General features: G+C 38.5%; 1 protein-coding gene across 1 annotated transcript in view; it reads left to right on the top strand.

Moving 5' to 3' along the window:
* Positions 1 to 22,636, top strand: part of PCSK1 (proprotein convertase subtilisin/kexin type 1) — a 28,031-nt gene extending 5,395 nt beyond the window's left edge. Inside the window, exons 4-14 of the mRNA XM_032096952.1 lie at positions 2,183 to 2,329; positions 2,776 to 2,852; positions 4,470 to 4,558; positions 8,596 to 8,768; positions 10,854 to 11,066; positions 12,136 to 12,236; positions 13,193 to 13,426; positions 14,583 to 14,740; positions 16,183 to 16,316; positions 17,913 to 18,074; positions 19,560 to 22,636. Of these exons, the coding sequence (XP_031952843.1) occupies positions 2,183 to 2,329; positions 2,776 to 2,852; positions 4,470 to 4,558; positions 8,596 to 8,768; positions 10,854 to 11,066; positions 12,136 to 12,236; positions 13,193 to 13,426; positions 14,583 to 14,740; positions 16,183 to 16,316; positions 17,913 to 18,074; positions 19,560 to 19,922 (1,851 nt within the window). The 3' untranslated portion in view covers positions 19,923 to 22,636. The remainder of the gene's footprint in view (positions 1 to 2,182; positions 2,330 to 2,775; positions 2,853 to 4,469; positions 4,559 to 8,595; positions 8,769 to 10,853; positions 11,067 to 12,135; positions 12,237 to 13,192; positions 13,427 to 14,582; positions 14,741 to 16,182; positions 16,317 to 17,912; positions 18,075 to 19,559) is intronic.
* Positions 22,637 to 22,940: the final 304 nt, after the last annotated feature.

Below are 22,940 nucleotides of genomic sequence, written 5' to 3'. Positions count from 1 at the left end.
TTGTGCCATCAACTGCATTATTTGACCGGTATCAGAGAGATTGCACTAAAGGGAATTAATGAAAAGTCCCTTTTGTTAGCACACGCTGTAAAAATGAGCAATCTCTGTGCATACCATTTTCAAGCAACCTTATATCTTCTGTGGAGTGTTGATTCTACAAAGACTCTAGATGCTAATTCAGCTGCTGTTTAGTATGGGGAAGGTGGTGTCACAAATTGTTAACAGTTAAAAACTAATGATAATTTTCAAGTATTTGCTGTTTTTGTGTAAGAAGTCCATTATCATATCTGAAGCTGGACATGTTTTTCTTTATTAAAATTGGTAGTGCAGAATGCAGATGAAAACAAAAGCATCTGCATGCATATGACAAGCACCTTCAGCCACAGGGACCAGGATTTATATCTAAGAGGGTCTCTAAATCTCACTCACATGCTCAAAACCTCAGGGAAAAAAAAAATTCCTGAGCTCCATAGTTTCTGTCTGCATGTGTCAGTTGAGAAATACAGTTGATCATTTAGGTTTTACATGGTTTATTCCAAGAGCATGTGTTTCCACTGTGCATCTAGCTGTACCTTCAGTCTAGGATTCATTGGTTTTACTCAGAATGGGGATGGGATTAAAGGTGGGTATAACAAATCAAAAACAAAGGTCAAGCACAAATGGGGCCCGAGTGGCTGGAAATACTTTTCCGCAGTTCATCTTAGAGAAATCAGACCAACTCTAGCCTGCTTTCCCTCATTTGAGCTAGGGAAGATAAATTATAAACCACATAGCATAAAATATTTTCATGAAGATTCCTGGAGACTCCTTTTCAACAGAAGAAAATAACTGTTATCTGTAAGAATTTAGCTTTTCTTTGAAGCAGAGTATTTGTTTGCTTCTGTGCCTGTATCCAAAAAAGCATGACATTTCCAAGATGTATATTAGACAAATACGGAAACACACACAGAGTTCATAAAAGCGGTCTGGGGGAAAAAACTGGCAATGTTCTGCTCTCCAGGAGATGTAGTTCCTTTCCCCCCTATTTATGGTTTTCACTTCTTTTCCCTCTAGTTTTCACACCTGAGAAACAAAAACATGCTGCTTACCCTCGTTCACAGTGCACATTGAATTTTTCTGATTAAATGCATAAATGCATTAGATATTTTCTTCCAAAATACGTTTTCTCTCTTGTAGTGAATAACTGACTATTACCTTATTTTTATGATTTGATGGCAACAGTTTTAGCTCTATCCAGTGTACCTTCACACATCACCAGGAAAAAAATATTATTTGGTGGATTTAAGAGAACAAAGGTTGCAACCTCAAATAATTTCCTGAATGGAAGGAGTCAGATACAGATAGCAAAAAAAATGAAAGAAATTTCATCCCCATAACAAATTTCTTTTTCTAAGTCTCATATTTTATGCAGTATTTCTTTGGAAACAAAGACATTAAAAAAACCTGCCATCGGCTAACGTAATTGTGCACAGAGAAACAGAAAGTGGTTCTTTTTACATCTGTGCTTTTATGGGGGCTGTAAGCAAGTTTTCTGAATTAGACATACATACTGCACATTTAGAGAGGGACATGACACATTCAGGAGATACTCTTCAAAAAACTTGCTGTGGAAGAGAAGGCTATACATGATTCATACTTCCAGCTGATTTACCACAGGAGCAGCAATGAGGGTAGTAAAGGGAAAGTTGGTATTCAACACAGTTGTTCCCAACCAAATGACTACCTTAATTGTTTTATCCATTAATTATTTTGCTCTGGCTAACTTTAATGTCAGAGGAGAATATACACTTGGAGGAAATCCAGCTCACTGTACTGCAGGCACTGTCTTGGCTCCTCATCAAATGGAAAGAACAAACATTAGCAGGTCTGATTATTAACCCAGCGTTCCAAGGTCCATTGGTGCATCCCCACCACTCCTTTCAGTTTCTGCTGCCTACTTAACAAAAATACAAGATGTTTTTTGTACAGAGGCAATCTTCAGGGATCTTCAAGCAGTGGGGTAAATCTTTCAGTGTTACAAGGATTTGTTGAAACTAATTTTTGTTTTGTATTTGCAAAGTTTGAGCAAAATGCAAAATGCACAGGCTGAGATTGTTTGCAGCATCTTTGAAATACGACTTTGGACCTGCTTCGTATAAACTGGATAAAATGCTGACATATTTTAATCCCTTCTGTCCCACAGCAAGATACAAGAATTACTCCATCCCTGCCCAAACTGGATCTCCATGTTATTCCTGTGTGGCAAAAAGGGTTTACAGGCAAGGGAATTGTCATCACAGTCCTAGATGATGGACTGGAGTGGAATCACACTGACATCTATGCTAACTATGTAAGTTTGAGCATTAGAATGCTATGGAATAGATTAACCAGTTGTAAATTTGATAAACAGACACTCTTCCCTAGCTCATTTTCTGTTCTGTAAGTCAGCTCCTGCAGTACAGAGACTGAAATATTTGCCTTAGGCATGATTTGGAACCTGGTCTGTGTCAGAGGAAGCTGAATGTCACTTAGCAATGGTAGCGGGGCGGGTATTTTGTTGTTTTGTTTTTCCTTCAATAGATTTAGTTCCCAGACACATTTGTACGTAATGGTTTAATGCTAAATTATTAAAGCTCCATGAAAACATTATGGAATTGTTAATGGCCATCAAATTCCACCAACTTGTTTGTAAATAAAGTAAGTAAATACAAACTTCAGAAGCCATTTTGTTACACAGTTTAGAAGTGCCTTTTCTAGTTATCTGAATTAATTAAACATTTCTTTTTTTACATGTAGGACCCAAAGGCAAGTTATGATTTCAATGACAATGATCATGATCCCTTTCCTAGATATGACCCAACAAATGAAAACAAGTGAGTAACTTCCAAGTTGTCTGAAGAGAACAAAACAGTACTGTATTAATTTGTGTGTTATAAGATAAAAGTGTGGAAATTTCTATGTATGTCTCCTCTGGCAATCATTTAATAAGAGGAAGAATTTGTGTAACAGAATCACAGGATGGTTGAGCTTGCAAGGGACTTCTGAAGGTCACCTGCTCAAGCAGGGAGCTCTAGAGCCTGATGCTCACGATGATCCAGGTGGCTTTTGAATATTTCCAAGGAGGGAGAGGCCACAACCTCTCTGGGCGACCTGTAGCAGTGCTCAGTTGCCCTCAATGTAAAGAATCACTACTGGGTGTTCAGATGGAACTTTCTGTGTTCCAGTTTGCAGAAACATTCTCACATAACATTGATAGAAACACTGGGATTAAATTCCCAGATGAAGAACTTTATAATTGTAATCTCCCTGTGATGTCCTGAATCTGCTCGTGTCCTTTTGTGTGTGTTTGTACTGATATGTTCCTGCAAGATGAAGGCAACGATCTATTCATGTGACTCTGTGTGTTTCTGGAATGGTACCTCCCAAAGCATATTTTTCCTTCAATTCTCTGCTTTGCAAGGGGAATGTAAGAAAAAAAAAAGTCTCCTGATGGGTCTGTCAGACCTGGTGTCATCCACTGTAGTTCAATTATGGATTTTTTTCATAAGAAAGACACCAGGAGGGACCTCCTTAGAAGCTGGTACACAAAATAAGTCAATTTCTTAAACAAATTAGGATGCCACTATTCAGTACAGATAGCAAGAAACTGATGCATTGTTTCCCTGTTTCCTATCAGACAATACAGTAGCAACATAAATCACTACATGGGGGGAAAAAAAAAAGATCAGTCAGAGGATAAAAATCCCATGACTAAGATGTTTGAAAAATTGCATTTCTACATTGTTATAGTGTTACTTAAGAGAAAGAAGCCATTATCCTCTTGTTATGATGCCATTATCTCTTAAATCTATCTGTATTTCCTCTAATCTTTATTAATAAGAAAATGGAATTCAGCCCAGAAGCATTGAAGCATGTCATTGAATAATTATCTGTAGCATTACATAATACAACTCTCTTACTTTGACACTCATGTGAAGGCTTTCTGTACTGTGGAATTAGAACCACCCATTGCAAAAAAAAAAGATTTACATAGAAAATAGTTGTAACAAGAAAAAATTAGCAATGGGGATACTTTAAAGGCTCACTTTCTGAAATCCTAAATAAATGCAGTCATATAAAAAAAAAGTATCTCAATGTGTGATTAAAAAATACTTATATCGTATATCAGTCTGAAAACAGCTTCGTTGCCCAAATTTTACACTGCTTTTGCACTCTACTAAAATACTGGTATCCACAGTGAGATTTAGGAAAGCATTTATCATCTCATTAAAATGTTCCTTTGATCATTAAGTAGGTAAAATTATATTTAATGAAGTTTACAAGAAGTAAGTATTTTTGCATCATATAGATATAATTCAAATGCTCTTCAATAACTACACTGCATTCAATTAAAGGAAGAATTTGAACAAATCAAGGTCCCTGATGAGTCTTTCTGTACAATACAACAAAGATGTTATGATTTGTTCTTTATTCTTGCTGTATTTATTCAGGCATGGGACACGGTGTGCAGGAGAAATTGCCATGCAAGCCAACAACAGAAAATGCGGAGTTGGAGTGGCTTACAACTCCAGGGTTGGAGGTAAGGAAACAAAAATAATTAGATGTCTAATAGGAATGGAAACAAGACAGATGCTGAGTGTTGTTAGAAACCATTAATCTGAAATATGAATGATTGGTCATTCTTGGAAAACATGCATCTTGCAGTATTAAAAGCTTCAAAATCCTGTCTGGCCACAGTGCTGAGTGTCACCTCCATATGACAGGATTTCTTGATTAAAGTCTGGAATTTGGTTATGAATAGATAGGTAGACTACGTAACAACAGCAGCAACAGTATAGGGAGGGATGATGATGATGATGATAATAGTAATAAAGTAAGTAATCATAATGTTAATAATATTAACTCTTATTATAATTAATAATAATAACAACAACAGTAACAACAATAATAGCAACAACTTATATTGTACCTAGAGTTAAGACTGTATCTTTTAACAAATGATGGACCAATTACTTATTATTGTTTATCCAGGGGAGGAGAGGGATTGAGTAAAGTAGGAGTATACAAAATTATACCCACCCATACTTGCAGCATATTGTTTCCATCCACACAATTACATTCAAAAGGTCATGTCAGTCAAGTTATTCAAACCGCTGTCCTTTTTGTTTCGACACGTTCCTTCTCTACTATCACCATAACTTAAATTTGAAAACAAGTAGAGTCTTGCTTGCCCATCAATCAATATTGTTGTTTTGTTTTCTTAGGTTGGTGACTCAATCTGTTAGTTGTTTATTAAATAATCATGATGCACATATCAGTTGCAAATGGTCATTTAGCTCAGAGGAAGTTATTTGTACAGCCCTACTTTTTCCATTATTCCCTCTTTTTCCTTTTAAATGATGGGACGATGAGTGGCAATTGACACCCATAACTGTTCCCACTATTTCAGCGTGGTGTTTTGTCAGTTCCCAGTTACTCCACTGAGCTGTCTTGGATGTCATCTTTGCAGTTTGCCTTTGCCATAATGCATTATGCTGTCATGATCTGTTTAAATAAAATATCTCACTCATGATATGAAGACGTCAGATTTTCAAAGGAAGGCAAAATGGATGAAGCTGCAAAGATGTCTGAACTCCCACTGTGCCCATATTTTAAGACTCTTGCATCTACAGAGGAGGTTTTTCCACAGCTATTTGCATCCGATCTGTGCTCATTTGCAAATGTAAACTACATATCTGTGTGGGATGACTTATCTAGAAAAGGGAAATAACAGCAGGAAAAGCAGTCCAGCAATCCACATTACCCAGCAAGAAACATACACTTGGGTGGGGGAGGAGGAAGAATGGAAAAGTTGAAAGAAATTGTAAGCTGTTAGATGTGACCAGACTGATTAAGATAGGGGTGTAACAAAAATATGTTCAAAGAGCAGTGGAAGATAAGAGAAGTCTTCAAAAGATTCAGATAAATTTGGAGTTGCTAGACACTGGAAGATTTTTTTGGTGATCCAAGCTCTATGGGGTTCATTTCTCCAGAGGCTGTTTTATTACTTTTTTTTTTTTTTAATATATATCCATGAAATGACACACTGCACACTTCTACTTGACATTAGTTCAGGAGGACTTCCTTAAGTGTCTGTTTGCTTGTAGCTGTTGCCATGCTGGACAAATCCTGTGGTCCACAGCCAGGTACTCCTCTTTCATAGTCAGCAACATCTGCTTTAGGGAAAGAAACCCTGACATGTGGAATACCTGGTTCTCCAACCTTCAGCATCAGAGGTTGCTTTAACTTTGCCTTGAAGGGTAAAACAAAACATTCCATTATTTTGTTGCTGTTGTTGTTTTATGTGAAAGTACTGAGTTTTAACAATCCTGGGTGTTCTCACCAGTCACATCAATGCCTGGCCCAATTCTGAAAGCTTGACTAGCCTCTCCAGCACTTTGTGGCTGTAAGTACCGTAGGCTTTTCTGTGCACTGTGTGAAGAAAAATACTCTTAATGCCAGTTTTCAAAGAGACACTTCTCAGTGCCCTTTCACATTCACCTCTTGGTCCATGGAGAGCTGAGAAATGGGTATCGATCACCTCTGGAGTAAAGCAGGGTGTGTGTATTTTCATGCATACCTAACCATACCACTGTGTTATGATATTTCCATGGTGCTGCCATGGAAATTAAATGATTAAGAAGCTCCATTTTACAAAGGACTGGGCTGAGAGTTCATGCAGAGTGACGTGTTGCTAAAAATAGCCTTCTGCCAGGCAGACACATATATGTGTCTGAAATTACCTTGGGCATTGCCTGCTCTTGATTTTGTGGGACCGATGATGGGAGCAAGAATAGAAAAGAGTTTATGCAAGAGGACATAATTGGAATCTGCTTAGGGGAATATCACTGCAGTCATCAAATCCCTGAGTTACTTGAACAATCAGAGTTTTTGACAATCAGGAAGGCGAGGCAGCGATTTTTTTCCTTGAACTGTTTTCGTCAGTGTGGAGTCATTGTTCTTGGGGGTATTTTCCCTTATTAAATTATTTATCTGCAGAGTTGTCTTTGTCTTTTTCTGTGGGAAGTATCTGTGCATTACTCCTCACATTCCCAGTATCTCATTATGTGTTGCAAGCTCTCACCTGGGGCTTGCAGCTGCTTTCACGCAAGCAGATCTTTCCTCACAGTGTGCTGGCTTGAGAGAATCTGGCAATTCTGAGCCAACTGAAAAAAGAGTAATCAAACCACTCTCAGTTTAAGACAATCCTGGGTAAGCGATGTTTTTAGTACCTGGGGCACAAGATATATACCTCGGTGCTTTTTCCAGCTTTGTGAGTGATAATGGAGCAGCTGTGGTTGAGCAGATTAACTCCTTTGTCTGATTTTACCACTAATGAATATGAAATAATAAAGCTCAGCTTTATCTCGGAGGTATTAGGAGTATTAAGAGGTCAGCCAATTGGGAAAAGAATTATGCTTGCAGTCTTTTTTTCCCTTGATAGCATAAAATAGAAGAACAAGACACTAAGCTGCAAGGATGAGGTTGGAGGGTTTTTGTTGGGTATTTTTGGGTAGTTTAGGGGTTTTTTTTTAATAGAATGACAATATTTTGCCTGCTGTGCTCCCCATTTTGTAGAAAATACTAGAAAATGAGTACTCATAATTCACCAGCAATGGTGCAGCTGCTGGAGTACTAACCTGCCAAATCCAAGGGAACCCAGACATTTTTATTGCTTGTAAACACAGGCTGAATCCTGACTGCTGTGGCTCTTATACTGCTGCTGTTGCTGTAAGAGCCATGCCACAGTGGGAATTTTGCCAGATTTCTGCTTTTTCTGCTGTCCTTCAGCACTGGACAGAGGTAGCAGCCCCACTGCAGAGATGTGGCTTTGCACAGCAATGGATCCAGTGCAGATGAACCACTGCCTGCACCTGAATTTTAAGTACCACTGAGATCAGCCTTGCTCTGAAGAAGATTAGATCATGCAGCTCCTAATAAATTGTTAATGGCTAGATATCTCTGGATTGCTCACAGTAGAAAAAAAAAGGTGGCAGTAGAAAAACAGGGAGATTTTTTTCTGTGGTGTAGATTTAAGAGCTGGTGAAAGTGCAGCATCACAGAGACAGCAAAACCTTTAATGACTTAGTGGTTCAGTCAGAACGTTCAGAACTACATCTTTGAACTAAAACTCTTAGAAGTCCTAAAGATAAAAGTAATGTTGATAAAACCTCTTTAATTTCAGTGGCATTTTAGCAGTTTGAGAAGGCTGTGTTACAGATGTAGGAAGAAGGAGGAAGAAAGAGAATGCAATGAGAAAAAGCAGGAACAGTAAGCAAGACATCATCTTCTTGGGTGTCCGTAGAAGGAGAGAAAGAAATAAACAGGAGGCTAACAAGATTTTAAGATTTATTTTTTAATGGTTGTAGAGAAACACTCAGCTCTGCAAATAAACTCTAACCATATTGCTTTACACTGACAGGAACTGTCCTCAATATTGCTTACCTGAACAGCAGTCGGCTGTGGCTGCAGTAGTTATGGCTTAATTTTACTGGAAATGTTCAAAACAGCTAACAAAGACAAGGAGGAGGGAACAGAAAGTAAATCCAGTCTGCTTCTTTTTTTTTTCCTGTGAAGGTATACGAATGCTGGATGGAATAGTCACTGATGCTATTGAGGCCAGCTCAATCGGTTTCAATCCAGAACATGTGGATATTTACAGTGCAAGCTGGGGCCCTAACGATGATGGTAAAACTGTGGAGGGACCTGGGAGGCTGGCACAGAAGGCTTTCGAGTATGGGATAAACCAGGTACAATACTTCAGGGAAAGATAAAGCAAAAATGTGGCAGAGAAAAGAATTTTAAGATGGTTAATACCAGAGAAAAAATGAAAACAGTTTGTGCTGTCTTCGATCAAAACATATTTGAAATGGACGCGGTATATTTTAATAGTACAGACGAGAGAAATTTCCAGCCAGAAAAGGACTTTTGAGAAAACACCATTAGGGCTTTCTAAACTGGTTTTAAGTTGCTAATCTCCATAAATAAGCTTTCTTTTTGCATCCTTAATTTTGTTGCCTTTGTCTCGCCCTACACCCACCCTTTTCTGCTGCTTGTTTCACCCTGAACAGTAATCAGATTTCTGCATTGAAAGCCCATAAAATTTAACACAAAATTCCTGCTTCATGAATATTTTGCTGTGTGAAATAGTGATACATTTTAGCACCCTGCAGATGAGTTTATATTGTGCTAATTGCATTAATTTGTGCATATCGTGATCCAATTAAAATGAAAATAGTGCAAATGCATGATGGAGAGTACTGGGAAAAATATTTTTACTGGAGTTTTTTCATGTTACCCTCTTTAGATCTGTTTGGACAATAAACAGGGTGCAAACTGAGAGCTGCCATGTATTTATTAGTAAACTACTCTAGCTTTTGCCAGTGAGGTGAAAAGATACCTAAAGACAGGTACTAATAAAGAGAGGAAGACTGAATCATAGATGAGAGAAGAGAGAAATGGCTTGAAGGACAAGCAAAGAGAAAATTTTGGATAAAGGGCAATTAACATCAATAGGCAGGAGGAGAAAAGGAGAGAACAATGCAAATGCTGACAGCTGACAAAGATACTCTGAGGGAATAATGGAGACTGAGAGGAGAGAGCTGATAACAGGTTAGATACCCAAAGGTAGGCAGCAAGAGCAGAGGGAGAATTAAAGGTGATAATTAGACAACAAATGTTCGTTTGTCTTACTCTGAAAAACCAGGTTCTTTGGTGAAGAATGTGTCCTTTTAACAGCTTGTTTTATTTCTCCTGGGGAACAAATTAACCCATTTGCTTGTCGGGATTCCAGGATTCCTTTTGCAAAGGTCTGTCTGGTCTCCATTCTGCTTAAAGTCAGCCAGTGTTGGAACTGACAACAACTCTAATCCCTGGATCCTTCACTGCTGCTCTGGTGAAGCACCCGAGCACAGGCTCAAACTGAAGAACTGAGGAAGTGTTACTACCACTCTAAGTGAAATCAAAGCAGGTGTTGGGATACACCAGTGCTTTTCTGGACTGCAGCCTTTGGTCTCAAAGATACTACATCATTTTCTGTAGTTGTCGTGGCTTGTCCTTCCTAATTTAAAAGCTGTATCACAGAGCACATTTTACTTCTCTTTGCTTTTAATGTTTCAAGTGCTGAAAATGTCTTAGCATTTGCATAAATAATTTCAAATCTCACCCGAATGGAGTGCTAAAAAAAAAATTGTATTTCAGCTACTGTGGAATATTAAATGTGCATATATTAATAATGAACAACATAAGAAATTTTGCTTGTCACACAAAACATATTTTTTTCCTCTGAAAAATTAGTAGAGCTTAAGACTGGATAGTGATGTGTGTTACATGGTTATGCCTGGAGGCTGGAGATTCTGACCCACAGATCTGTGACAGAAGGGAGGGTTTTAAATGTGTCCGTCATTCATGCCCCTAAACCATACCTCTGTGAGTACAGGAAAGGCGAGGGAAATAAACCCTGATAAACTTGTCTATTCTTAGAAGAAAGAAGGGGGTTTTTTATAGAAATGGTGAGGACCAAACAGCAGCATGTGGAAAAATTTACACCATTGAACACAGACTCTGTTTTTAACTTGAAAACCTGAGGAAAATTGCTGTATCTGGAACACTAAACCTAGGCCAGCCAGACTGAGAGATGGGCTGTAAGGTGAGCTGTGGGATATTTCAAACAGCTGCTTTCTTCTGTCTGTGTCTTCCACAGTGCTTCTGGAAATTTCTCCTCTTCTATGTTTGCTATATGAGGCTTTTTGGGGAAAGGAATTGTTAAGGATACATTGTGAGGTCTGAAATCTCTTTGATAACCACTCATTTCTTTTTTTTTTTCTTTTTTTTAGGGCCGAAATGGGAAAGGCTCCATTTTCGTGTGGGCTTCAGGGAATGGAGGTCGTCAGGGTGACAACTGTGACTGTGATGGTTACACTGATAGCATCTACACCATCTCCATTAGCAGTGCTTCTCAACAAGGGCTTTCTCCCTGGTATGCAGAGAAGTGCTCTTCAACTCTGGCCACAGCATACAGCAGCGGGGATTATACTGACCAAAGAATTGTAAGTTGCTTTTACAGGTTTCAGAACAAATAGAAAGGTATGATATATGCGAATAATAAATGAAACCTCTTAAATGCTTGGCTTTGAGTGCCTGCTTTATGTTGTGTGTTATGTGCTTAAGTGCTTTTGTCTGGAAACTTTAAGGGATTTATAATCCTGTATTCTTCTATCTAAAAACAAAATAATTGTGTTGATGCAGTTAAATCAACATGCTGAATTTGTCTGTGGTTTGTGAGTGCTCTTTGTGTATGAAAGCAGTCTCTGCATGGTTTGATATGGTCTCATTCTTCAGAAAAGGGCAAATGAAGAGAGATCTGGAGTAAAAAGAAAACCTGTGACGTCAGGGCCTCTGTTATACCTTGCCATTACCTTCCAAATCTCCCAAACTCAGAAAGCAGGCATACCAGTCTGTGTGCCTTCCTGTGTGCCTGAGGAAAATTGCTGTGGCACAATAATGCTGAAATACCTGTAATTGCTGTCCAGCCCTGGTGGATGCTAATTTTACAATACACTGCACTGATGTGGATTAAAACAGTGTCATTCCGTGTTAGCCAGGGGATGAGTCCTTACTAAGTGGCTTCTCTTTATAGTCAAGATTTAGATACATGGGCTGATGAGTTTGGTGTTTAATTTCCAAATACAGCACATGTTTCATTGCAAATTATAGTTCTTCTGCTGAAGAGGGAGCAGAACACCAATACTAATCCTATGAGTAATTTCCTAGTAAGCAGTAATTTTGAATGTTCTAGGCCCAACACAATGATCTGTTTTCATGATTCACCAGTAAGCCTGAAATACTTACTGTGAAACCTTAGACTAAAATAAGATTTCAGTGTGGGAGTATTTGGTTCCAACACAAAACGTTTTGATACAAAAATTATAGTTGAAGTAAAAAGAGTGGATTGAAGTATGAACAGATTTAAACACTCATCACTTTTTCTGCTGGTGAGGAGTGTATTAATACACACCAAGTAAAGGACACATGTTTGTGAGTATGGATGTGACTGTATTTACACCTGTTTATTCATGCAATCTGGGTTTTTTTTTCCTTTATTTTATTTTCTATCAGACAAGCGTTGATCTTCACAATGAATGTACAGAAACTCACACTGGGACCTCTGCATCTGCACCTCTGGCAGCAGGAATTTTTGCTCTAGCACTGGAAGCAAAGTAAGACATCACACAATTACCTTTGTAACTCCTCTCTCTCAGTCATCTCACCACCTTCCCCAAAACACCTGTTTTAAGTGGCACCACCTCATGCTGCATCTCCACTTTTTGTCAGTCAGACTTGGTCAGGCTGATGACAAAAAATAAGCAGCTGTTCACCCCAACTCCTTCCTAGAAGAGCAAAACAAATGTGAGTAACTCATGATGACTGAGGAATATTTTGTGTATTGGCAACAGGTTTTACTGATTTCTGGTCAAATGCACTTAAAATTGAGGGTGCACACGGATTCAGGAGAATGTGATTTGAAGACAGCAGGCTGCAGGAGTTTAAACTAAGCCTCAGCCAATTCAGAAAAGATTTTCTGCCAATGATGAGGCATAAAAGGGAAGGTGCCCAAGCTTATCTGTCAGAGCAGGCAGGGAGCAGCCGGGTTCAGATCCTGTAGGGCAGGTAGTCAGAGTTTAGGACTTGGGAAAGGTAAGAAAGGACAGGACAATGGCTTTTTCACAGAAAGCATTTTAGGCAGTAGTGCATAGGTTTAATAACTTGGATGGTGTGGATTCAGCTCCATTTTCTTCTGCACACCCCTTTGGTGACACGAGTGAAGACTCTTAGATAATTTAAAGGGTAGACTAAATCACAGATGGAATCAAATACTCAGTTTTCAATGTCTAGGTCCTACAAAGACTGGTGGGAAATTCTAGTGTAGCTAGCTAACTTTAAATGCCTGACTAGTTTTGGAGGATTGGACTCTACTCTTGCTGGAGACCTGTTCTTCATGGACACAGAAATCTTGTCTGCTTGGAGAAGTATTGTGAGGATAACTGGAACACGATATGTGTTTTAAAACAGTGGGATGCCATACACATTTGAAGTGTGTTCTGTTTCAGTCTAATAATTGATAGAAAATGGTAGATAGCCTTGAAGAAACTAACCAGGCACATTTTCTCAACAGCCCAGATCTAACATGGAGGGATATGCAGCACTTGGTGGTGTGGACCTCAGAATATGATCCACTGGCTGGAAATCCAGGATGGAAAAAAAATGGAGCAGGACTGATGGTCAACAGCCGATTTGGGTTTGGGCTACTCAACGCCAATGCATTGGTGGATTTAGCTGATCCCAAGAGATGGAAAAGTGTACCAGAAAAGAGAGAGTGTATTGTCAAAGACAAGAGCTTTGAACCCAGGTAAGGATTTGCATCAGCAGTTACCAAGCTGGTGTCTATTGTAATAAAGCCTGAAGAATCATTCACAGATTGCTCTGAACGAGACTAAGGGACTTCTTTTGATTCATTTAGTTTTGCTTAACTGTATTCCCGAGAGGCAGGCAACCAGCGTTTGCTTCTTGGTTTGTTTTTTTTAATGTAAGACTGATGGAAATTACTAGAATGAAGTCTTAACAAAGACTAAGATTATTACGTCTGGTTGTGCAGACTGTGTATGAAAGGATGATACCGTGAGGCTGAGCCCAATCAGCAAAGCTGTGAATTTCTAGACAACCATCAGAAGACAGATAAAAAGATACTGATGTCTCACAAGAATTAAAAATATATATATATCTGTAATGGGTCTTAGCAATTATTCTCTTGTGACAGGCTTGTATATGTTGAAATCAAGGTGATATATTGAGCTTTAGTCATGTCTGTAGCATTTCTCTTATGAAACACAAGTGTCTCAAAGGCTCACTGAAAAGTCTTACCAGCCACATGCCCACAGAATAGTGGGCCTGAACAGACAGATTAATTATCATTAGTCACTGAGCTGATTAATCAATAAAGATATCTAGACTCTTTTTGTCTCTACATATTCACATGTGGATACTTATCCAGAAAAAATTATCTACTTCAAAGGCTGAAATTATACCATGTGAATGCACCAAAGGTCTGTCTGCAGAAATATATTGCAGTGTTTTGAAGTCACTGCTTGCTTACCTTATTAATTATGCTATTTTACCATCAAATTGGTTTTATGGGCTCTGTCTTTTTCACAGAATGTTGACCCACTACTGATGTATGCCATACTTGCTGTTTATGTATTTTTATTGCAGTCCTGTACATTACATTATAGAAAAAAAGATCCTATGATCCTGAGTTAAGAATTATTTATGTGGAGAGTTAGATACCCATTTTCTTCAGAAGTAATGGGAATTGTGCAGAGAAAGCTATGCAGAGTCTCTCTCTGCACAGATCATGAACAGAAGACATTACCTTTTTTTTTGTTGAGCTGGCATTGACTCTTCCTTTCTTATCATTCTGACACGGCTGTTAAACGTGTCATTCACACATCATGACCCAGAATCAAAAGTTCCAGTGAGTAACCAAAGAAATACTGCAATTTTAACAGATTATTAAGAGCAAATGAAGAAGTCATCATCGAAATTCCCACAAAAGCCTGTGAGGGTCAAGAGAACTCCATTGCATCTCTGGAGCACGTGCAGCTCGAGGCAACAATTGAGTATTCCCGAAGAGGTGATCTTCATGTCACTCTGGTTTCTCCATCAGGTGAGGGAGGCAAAGACACACTTTCTTTGTGTTACTGTAGTGTGTAACATTTACTTCATGAAAAAAATGTGGTTTTCAGTGCTTAAAGAGAGCTAAATGACTCATTGGACAAATCCAATGTGAGGATAAAGCACCCTGGGAACTATAGAGACCCATCTTCAACCTTCACCCATTCTGGGTTATTTTTTTGAAAAGAGGTTTGAAAATCATACTTCAAAAAATGAAGACACAGAACGTTTTCACAGAGGCAACAGGACCTATGAAAACTCAGTGTTCCTGGCAGACAACAAATTATAGATCAGTAATTCTTATCAGACTTCCTGTAATTTAGCAGACTAATGGGAAACGAGGGATATCTGATTCCTTAGGTTTCATTTCATGCATCTTCCCATTGGTGTATTAAAAAAACCCAAAGTGTTTCTGTTAGGCATCTTAGTACAGCTATACTAAATGAGCTAGAATATGGCAAGCTGTCTTGACAATGCCCTGAAAAAACACAATAAGACAAAAAAAAAAAAGACTTAGCATAAACAACTAAGAGTAAAGTCTGTTAAATCAACTGGTATTAATAGGAAAAAAAAGACAAACTTTCAGATATGAATTTGAACATCAGGCTGATCTAATTTTTCTATTTATAGGTAGCAGTCATCAAGTACTGCTGCCTCCACTGCAGTATCATTTTGCTTTCATGGTTAAATTGCTTTTCCCTTGTTCCTTGCTGCTTTTATACTTTCCTGCAACACATTAGTAGCAAATGTATGTCATTCCTTTTCTACATTTATGGTGTTACCTTTAAATGTATTTGTAAATTGTGACAAGGCTCCTTGGGGCTTCACTTTTCCTTATTAAGTAAATATTGTTCCCTTGTTTTTTCCTTAAATGCAAACAAGCCAAACAAATTTCCTCCTAAGAAGTAGAACCTCTTTTGCTGCAGAACTGCTTTGTGAGCTGCAGCATTTTTTTAATAATAACAATGCAAATGCTTTTCACACTGTCAAAGGACGAGGCTATAAAAATTTACATCCACTCGCCAAAAAAAACCCCAAACCAGTGATGAAATCACGATAAGGCCGTGGTTTCATAATACTGCATGAGCTGGTCTGCCTTCAAAACTTCCATTTCAGAAGTTTCTTGAGCAGCTCATCGGTGGAAAAGACTGGTTGTGCCTGACACCTTCTCCTTATGCTTCTTTTATGTGTATTCATTACCTTTTTGTGCTAGAACACTGAACAAGATGTACCTTCTTGGTGTGACCTAACAGCTAGTGTGCTCCTAAATGCTGCTGTAAAAATAATTACAGGAGCCACTGCTAAAGGAGCCGCTGCTGAATAGTGTATTTTCCAGGTCACCTCTGCTCCAGGCAGTGTGCAAGCTGAGAAATGTGAAAATCTGGGAGCAGGCAGTGTATGGACAGTCACAGGGTTTATCTTGCACCCACACAGGGACCAGCACTGTCTTACTGGCTGAGAGAGAGAGAGACAAATCTCCCAATGGCTTCAAGAACTGGGACTTCATGTCTGTCCACACATGGGGGGAAAATCCAACAGGCACCTGGATTTTAAGAATTACTGATACGGTAAGTATGCCTGTATGCTAAGTAGCTGTGTTTGGGAGCTAACACAGATAAAATGATCACTCATCACTACAAAGCATGTTGAACAATGAGCCTGCTCATTAAGCAAGCTAAATGAAGGGGTATTTAAGATACCCAGCTGGGCTGAAGATTAAAGAAGAAAAATAAGAGTCACATTTTCATGTTCTTTACCTAAATTCAAAGCACCTCTCTCACGTCATTGACATGTACCTGTCAAAAAAATTTCATGCCTGTGTTTTTCAGACATACATCACTGAAACGAATCACTTAATAAAGTTTTCTTTACTAGTGGAGATTCATGGAGAGAAATAAGCAATCAAATTATATATGGTTAACTGGAAATTTTTTCTGCAGAAAAGAACACAGCATAGATCTAGGCTTCTCATGGTCCATGTGCAGTTTTCATTAACTGAAAACATTTTGAATTAATGATTTTTGGGGGGATCTCAGTGACCTATTCTGATGTATACATTTCCCTAATTTCTCTCTGAGAATACTTACTGCTGAACAATGTTTAAGGATTAAAGCCAACTAGTTTACAGATACAAAATAAATCAGTTTACTAAAGCCACCTGGGGATATGGATTACAACAGCAAGACACCAGAATTAAGTTGCTTGGTAGGCAACTGAAAAATAATTCCCTTCGAAGAGAGGGTGATCAAGCTCACTCATCTCATTGAAGTTGTCTGTTAATAAGCTTGTCCTTAGGGGTCAGATCTTGCCAGAAACTGAAAGCTTCCTGTTAGACACTGAGACTCCAGCCCCTGTTGGCATCAAATTGTAAACAGGAGTGTATTGCCAAGAGCTGAGCAGATGGATACAGCACTAAGAGTAAATATTACTATCAGCAGTCTAGTTTTAATGCTGCAGGCTTATAGATAATCCCATGGTTACAGATACCCTGCTCTTTGAAAGCATTTTTGTGGAACAAAGTTAAGAGAATTTCATTTGTAAATTAGCTCTCATTTCAGGTGAAAGCTTCCTGAAACTTACAATAAAGCAAGATTTTTGTCCTCAAGACACGATACACTCTTTCCTCACCCTGTTGGTTTTTGTGTTTTCTGTACTTGTCCCTTCCACTTTCTACTTCTGAAATACTGCCACCAAAATTTATAAATAAACATTTGCTGCCCTCTTCCACACACTGCATTTCAGATTGCTGTTGTACACCACGTAATAGTAAAGAATAGTATTTCACATTATCATTTCCAATGGTAATTTTAATAAGGAAATTACCAAGGAATGGCCTAGTGAACAAATTCTATAATGCAAAATACTACTTCAGTAATTTCTAGCATTATGACAAAATTCCACTGATGCTTACATGATGAATTAATAATTATATTACATCCAAATGTGAATATTTGGAGCGGTTAAGCTATTGTATTAAATCCCATATTCTGATATACTCTGTCTCCACTAAATCTGGGGCTCTTGTGCTTATGAATCATACTCTATAGGTAGGTATTGAAAGCCTGATAATTTGTTTTGGGCGCTTCTGTGTACTTCGCATTCAAGTGGCTTTTTTCATCTTTTATGTCCTGAGAACCTATTCTGATGCCACGCTTGTTTTTCAGTCCAGACGAATACAAAATGAGGGAAGGATTGTAAACTGGAAATTGATTTTGCATGGCACTGCTACCCAGCCTGAACACATGAAGCAGCCACGTGTGTATACATCCTACAATGCTGTGCAGAATGACAGACGAGGAGTGGAGAAGATGACGGATCTTGTAGAGGTAGAGTTATATTACATTTATTCCTTACCTGTTTTTCAGTTTATAAGAAAATTGTTGGGGTTTTTTTCGCCTAGTAAGAAGACACATATTCATTTTGTATTAATTTTATCTAACCCCTGATTGGTTTTGAGTGTATATTGTAATTTTGCTCATGTCGACAACTGGTATTTTTATTAGTCTCTGTTTTCAAATTGCAAAATATAAGGGGTTTAGGATGATAACAGGAAATTGCCCCTAAAGCAAGGAACTCTATGGCCAATGCAGTTTCGTGGTAGAATGAGGGAGGAAGACACCTCTGACAGACACACAAAATTTATGTAATTCTACCTAGAACAAGTGTCACATTCCAAAGGAACTGTGCCTGCTGGAGTGTTTCCAGGGAGTTTGAAAGGAATTTCAGGAACAAAGAGCTTGACAAAAGTCAGGGACTCATTAATTCAAAAGGTTTGGCTCGGTGGATCTGTTGCTGCCAGATCCTTTATCACCCCCTGTTTACCCTGCAGATAACAGTGCTCTAAAAATACAAGGCAGAGTGACCCTGGGTTTCAGGATGCAGAGGATGGTAGTAATGTACAATTTCATAGTGCTTGATTACGTCAACAGCTTCAGAAAATAATCCCATCACATCAAATTGTCTCCCCATTAAGTAATTAGGACATCCATAAAGCACAGAGAGTTTAACCTTCCTCAGACAGGTTATGAAAGGTGGGCGTGATAACAGTCTATAAATCCATTACATAAATATCCACAGGTCTGGCAGCCACAGGCAAGAAAAAAAATTGGAAAAATGTAAAAGTGGATTCAACAGGTTCTGTAGGAGAAAATGGGTGGACATGGTAAAAAATACATGAAGAAAAAATGAATGTTCAGTTAGAAATACAGTTCTAGGTTAAATGAGGAAGCTCTGCAGGCATATACTAGCAATGAAACAAGATCATGCCTCTCACCAACTGCTCTGTGGATCTGTATTTGGGATTGGTCTTCCAAGGTCTCCTAGATATGTGTTATGGCCACCCGTTAGCCATACTTCACTGTCTTTTCCTCAGGTGAGATCATCTACAGAGAAGGATGGAAACAGTGGTTCAGCCCTTTTCCTAAGCGGACAAGGCACAATCAGAGCAGCCATCACCACTGCATATATGTTTCCTTCATTTAGACTGCTGTGTCCTGTGGCACAACCAGAAATGTCTCTTAAGACTGGGACAAATACTGGTATAAAATGACGTGTTGTATCCAGCCAATGTGGAATCTGAATTTATAACTGCTGATATTGTGGGGGGATTTCATATTTTATACGGTATAGTCCATTTGATAGTTTGTTTTGGTTGATAATGGTCTGGTTGTTTTCTAGATGCCCAAGTGGCTCCTTGAATGATACAATAACATTTGCCCACACATAGATGGAGATCACCAACCAGAGCAAACACTAATCCAGTCAGTCTTTCATTGACGCCTGATCTTTTTTCATGCTAATCTGTGTTCCAGGACCACACAACACTGGAGAGCCTGAGTGAAAAACCCAAGGCCACAGAAGACACCAGCACCAGCAGTGACAAAGCAGAAGATAAAATCCCATCAGAGGCCATGCTGCATTTGCTGCAAAGTGCTTTTAGCAGACAGATGGATCAGAAGCAACTGCCAAAGAAGACTGCAAGTGAGAAGTTAAATATTCCATACGAACACTTCTACCAAGCCCTCAAAAAATTGAACAAGCCCTCCCAGTTGAGAGGCTCAGAAGAAAGTCTGTACAGTGACTACGTTGATCTTTTTTACAATGCCAAACCTTACAAGCATAGAGATGATAGACTGCTGCAAGCGTTGGTTGATATCATAAATGAAGGAAATTAACTGTAGGGTATGGCGCTGAGTTGGAAATATTCGTTCTCCCCACCTGTAGTTTTTTTTCCAAAGTCTGTGTATGCTCTAGTTGTGTGATTGCTGCTTTGATTGCTTCATATTTAATACAAATATCAAGGAACGAAAAAAACGGGTGTGAGGGGATAAGGCAGGAAAATTACACTTTTTAGTATTATCTTTTTTCAAAGCCTTTCTTCAGAGTAGATTTGCCCCCTCAGGCATGAAATGCAATAGTACTCCCCTGAAAACCCTAATACTCTATTTTAAACAATTTTCACATTACTTATTCTTCCACCCTCTTCACTTAAGCATGCAGTAGGATTCAAAACCTGAATTATTAAGCAGTTTTGAACCAAACTGCCAAAGCTATGGGGATATATTCTCATCCATGGATTTGTCGTGAATATTGCAGTCTCTGTTATATTTGTCATTTTTCCGATTTAATACTTGCAGCCAGTACTGCTTCTGTCACAGGTGTTTTGTTCCTTCTCCAAACAATGCTCCCTCACCCTTCTGTTCTCCTGTAAAGGAACATCTGGGAGGCTGGGGTTGGACTGGGGCATCACTGAACACTGATGAAGTTATTCACAATTTAGACTACAGACAGACACACACTAATAAAAAAGAGCCCCCAGCAAGGCATCCCACACCATGGGATGGCATTCTCTCCACCTGGCTTGGACCTACCTAAGTGAAGTGCCTGAAATATGAGCCTGGTCTTTCTAGGCCGTATGTGTTTAATGAGGACAAAGTCTCCTAGAGAGAGCACTTCAGAGCACTTGGCTTTCTTTCCACCGGTTATGAATCACCTGACAGAGTACTGATCTACTTGTGTTAATTGTATGAGCTTTGGGCTCCAACCTCTTACCTGTGGAGCCTCAGTTAGGTCTCTAAAGTAGTATAGCTGCCTTCTGAGAGGCCTACATCTGCACGTAGTTAGGCCAAGTAGAACAGAAAGGGGAGCTGTTGCAGAAAAGTCCACCAAAAGACTGTAAAATTCCCAAAACATCTAGGAAGAAAAGGCAAAATTGTTCAAGATTTTAAAAAAAAATACTGTAATAAGGGTGGGCATGGAATGTGGAGTGGAAGGATGAGGATGAGGCAGAGGTGGCTGTCAGAAAGCAACTAGGGTGAGCAACTCCCTAACATTAGCAGTTTTCCATACATACCTCTTTAAAGAGAGCCAAAATGATATATTATTTTGCTTCTAAGGATTGGGAAAAAAAAAAAAAAAAAAAAAAGCCATGTTGGATGCTCAGAAAAGCTAGGGGATCTAGAACAAGGAAATGAAGATTCCCAGGGGATAGTTAGCTCATTGAAGTGCTAAAGAAAATTGAAAAAAGTGCTGACTGCTTTTCACTTTTCTTCCTCTTGTTTACTGTTGAAATGTGTTTTGCAGATGCTCTAGAAATATTTGATTAGATTCTCCTTCACTGTCTATTCCTTAAAATGATGCAAGAGTCTCTAAGACAGGAATTTTACACTTTGCTAACAATCCATCAGTTCAAATAAAATTTTTTCTCACTTCACACTAAATTCTGTAATTTAAAGGTAAATCTATTTTCTGTAACTAATTAAGTCTTCTGTGTAAAAAAGGACTTCTCTAAAGACAACCTTGAAAATTGTCTTACCAAATGTAAGATTTAAAAATCATTCTTTGTGGTGGCTTTATGCCTTTCTTGGGCTTAGTCTGCCTTTTTGCCAATTGTAAGAATTCTTCAATATTTTTCTAGCCAATAGTTGAAGGATAACATCTCTATTATTAAATGTCTCTTGTATTGAATCCTTCCCTCTCTACTAAGAAATTTGCTTAGGAAGAGAAGTCATTTAAAAAAAAAAAAAAAAGATCCCTGCAAGTGGTGCAGATCAGAAAGCTCTGCCTTTGCTGTCCTTTCCACACAAAAGCTTTCTGGCAATGCATAACTAATGAACAAGCAAACCATGAAAATTTCTAACTGCTGCTATTACAGAATGAGAGCACTTACTTTCGCTAATGTTTAATTTTCAGAATAGACTCATCTGATGAGGTAAGGGCCACTTTTAGTCCCGTGCTAAGAGGCTGGTTCCCTCAGATAACAACAAATGTAGGCAGTCCTCATTCAGGTATGTTACAGTGAGGAAAGTACTAACAACACTCCATCAGGCCTTGAAAGAAATTTTCAGGTTAAAAGGGTGGGAAACAAAAGACCCTCCTTTGTTTTAAGATCCATTCCTATGCTGTAGCCAAAGTTTCAACAGAGGACAAGTTTAAAATCTCTCTTTTGAATGTTTCCAACCCAGATCAGCTTGTACAGGAGTAAATTATTTTTATCGTTAGTCTTTCCTTGGTGCCTGTGTGGGTTTTGTGAAAAATGTAAAAGTTGAAAAAAAAAAAGTTTTCTCTCAGAATTTTAAATTATATTTTCTTTACAAGTATTTATAATATAGCAAAGATTTTATTGAACAGACAGAATTTTAAAAGGCATAATAAATTATATTGAAGAACCAGATTTTTTCTTGAGAAAGAGACAATTTCATCCAATAAAGGTATTTTTTAAAAGGCATGTTACAACAGCAACTGCAACATGTATGTGATGTGATGTTAAAATTTGTCTACTAGTAGTATAATACAATGTGTTAGCAGAGCTCAGTGTGTGGTCTTAACATTTGTGAAGAAAACAGTAAGATAAAGTCAAGCTATTGAATTAAAAGAAACGGGAAATTGAGTTTAGAATGAAAAATAATGTCTTGGGGAAATAACCAGGGGTTGGGTGGAAAAAAATGTGAAATGTATCAAAAATGAGGGCTTTCAAGGGATTTCTTCACCAGTAACACTCACTTGTTCCCTTCTCACAGCTGCAGCAAGTAAGATTTGAAGTGGACATCACCGACAGTAGCAGTTTCTGTAATTCAGACAGTTAAAAAAATTCTGCCTATCTAATACACAGATGCACTAAAATGCAATAACGGAGCAGAAAGAGTCAGGGAGTCAAGGTAAACACATGGGTCGTCACTTCCTTGCATGAAAAC

Source organism: Corvus moneduloides, chromosome Z, assembly GCF_009650955.1.
Source record: "Corvus moneduloides isolate bCorMon1 chromosome Z, bCorMon1.pri, whole genome shotgun sequence".
In the NCBI taxonomy this organism is placed as follows: Eukaryota; Metazoa; Chordata; class Aves; order Passeriformes; family Corvidae; genus Corvus; species Corvus moneduloides.
Note: the sequence above shows the minus strand (reverse complement) of the source record. Positions and strands in the feature narration are given on the sequence as shown.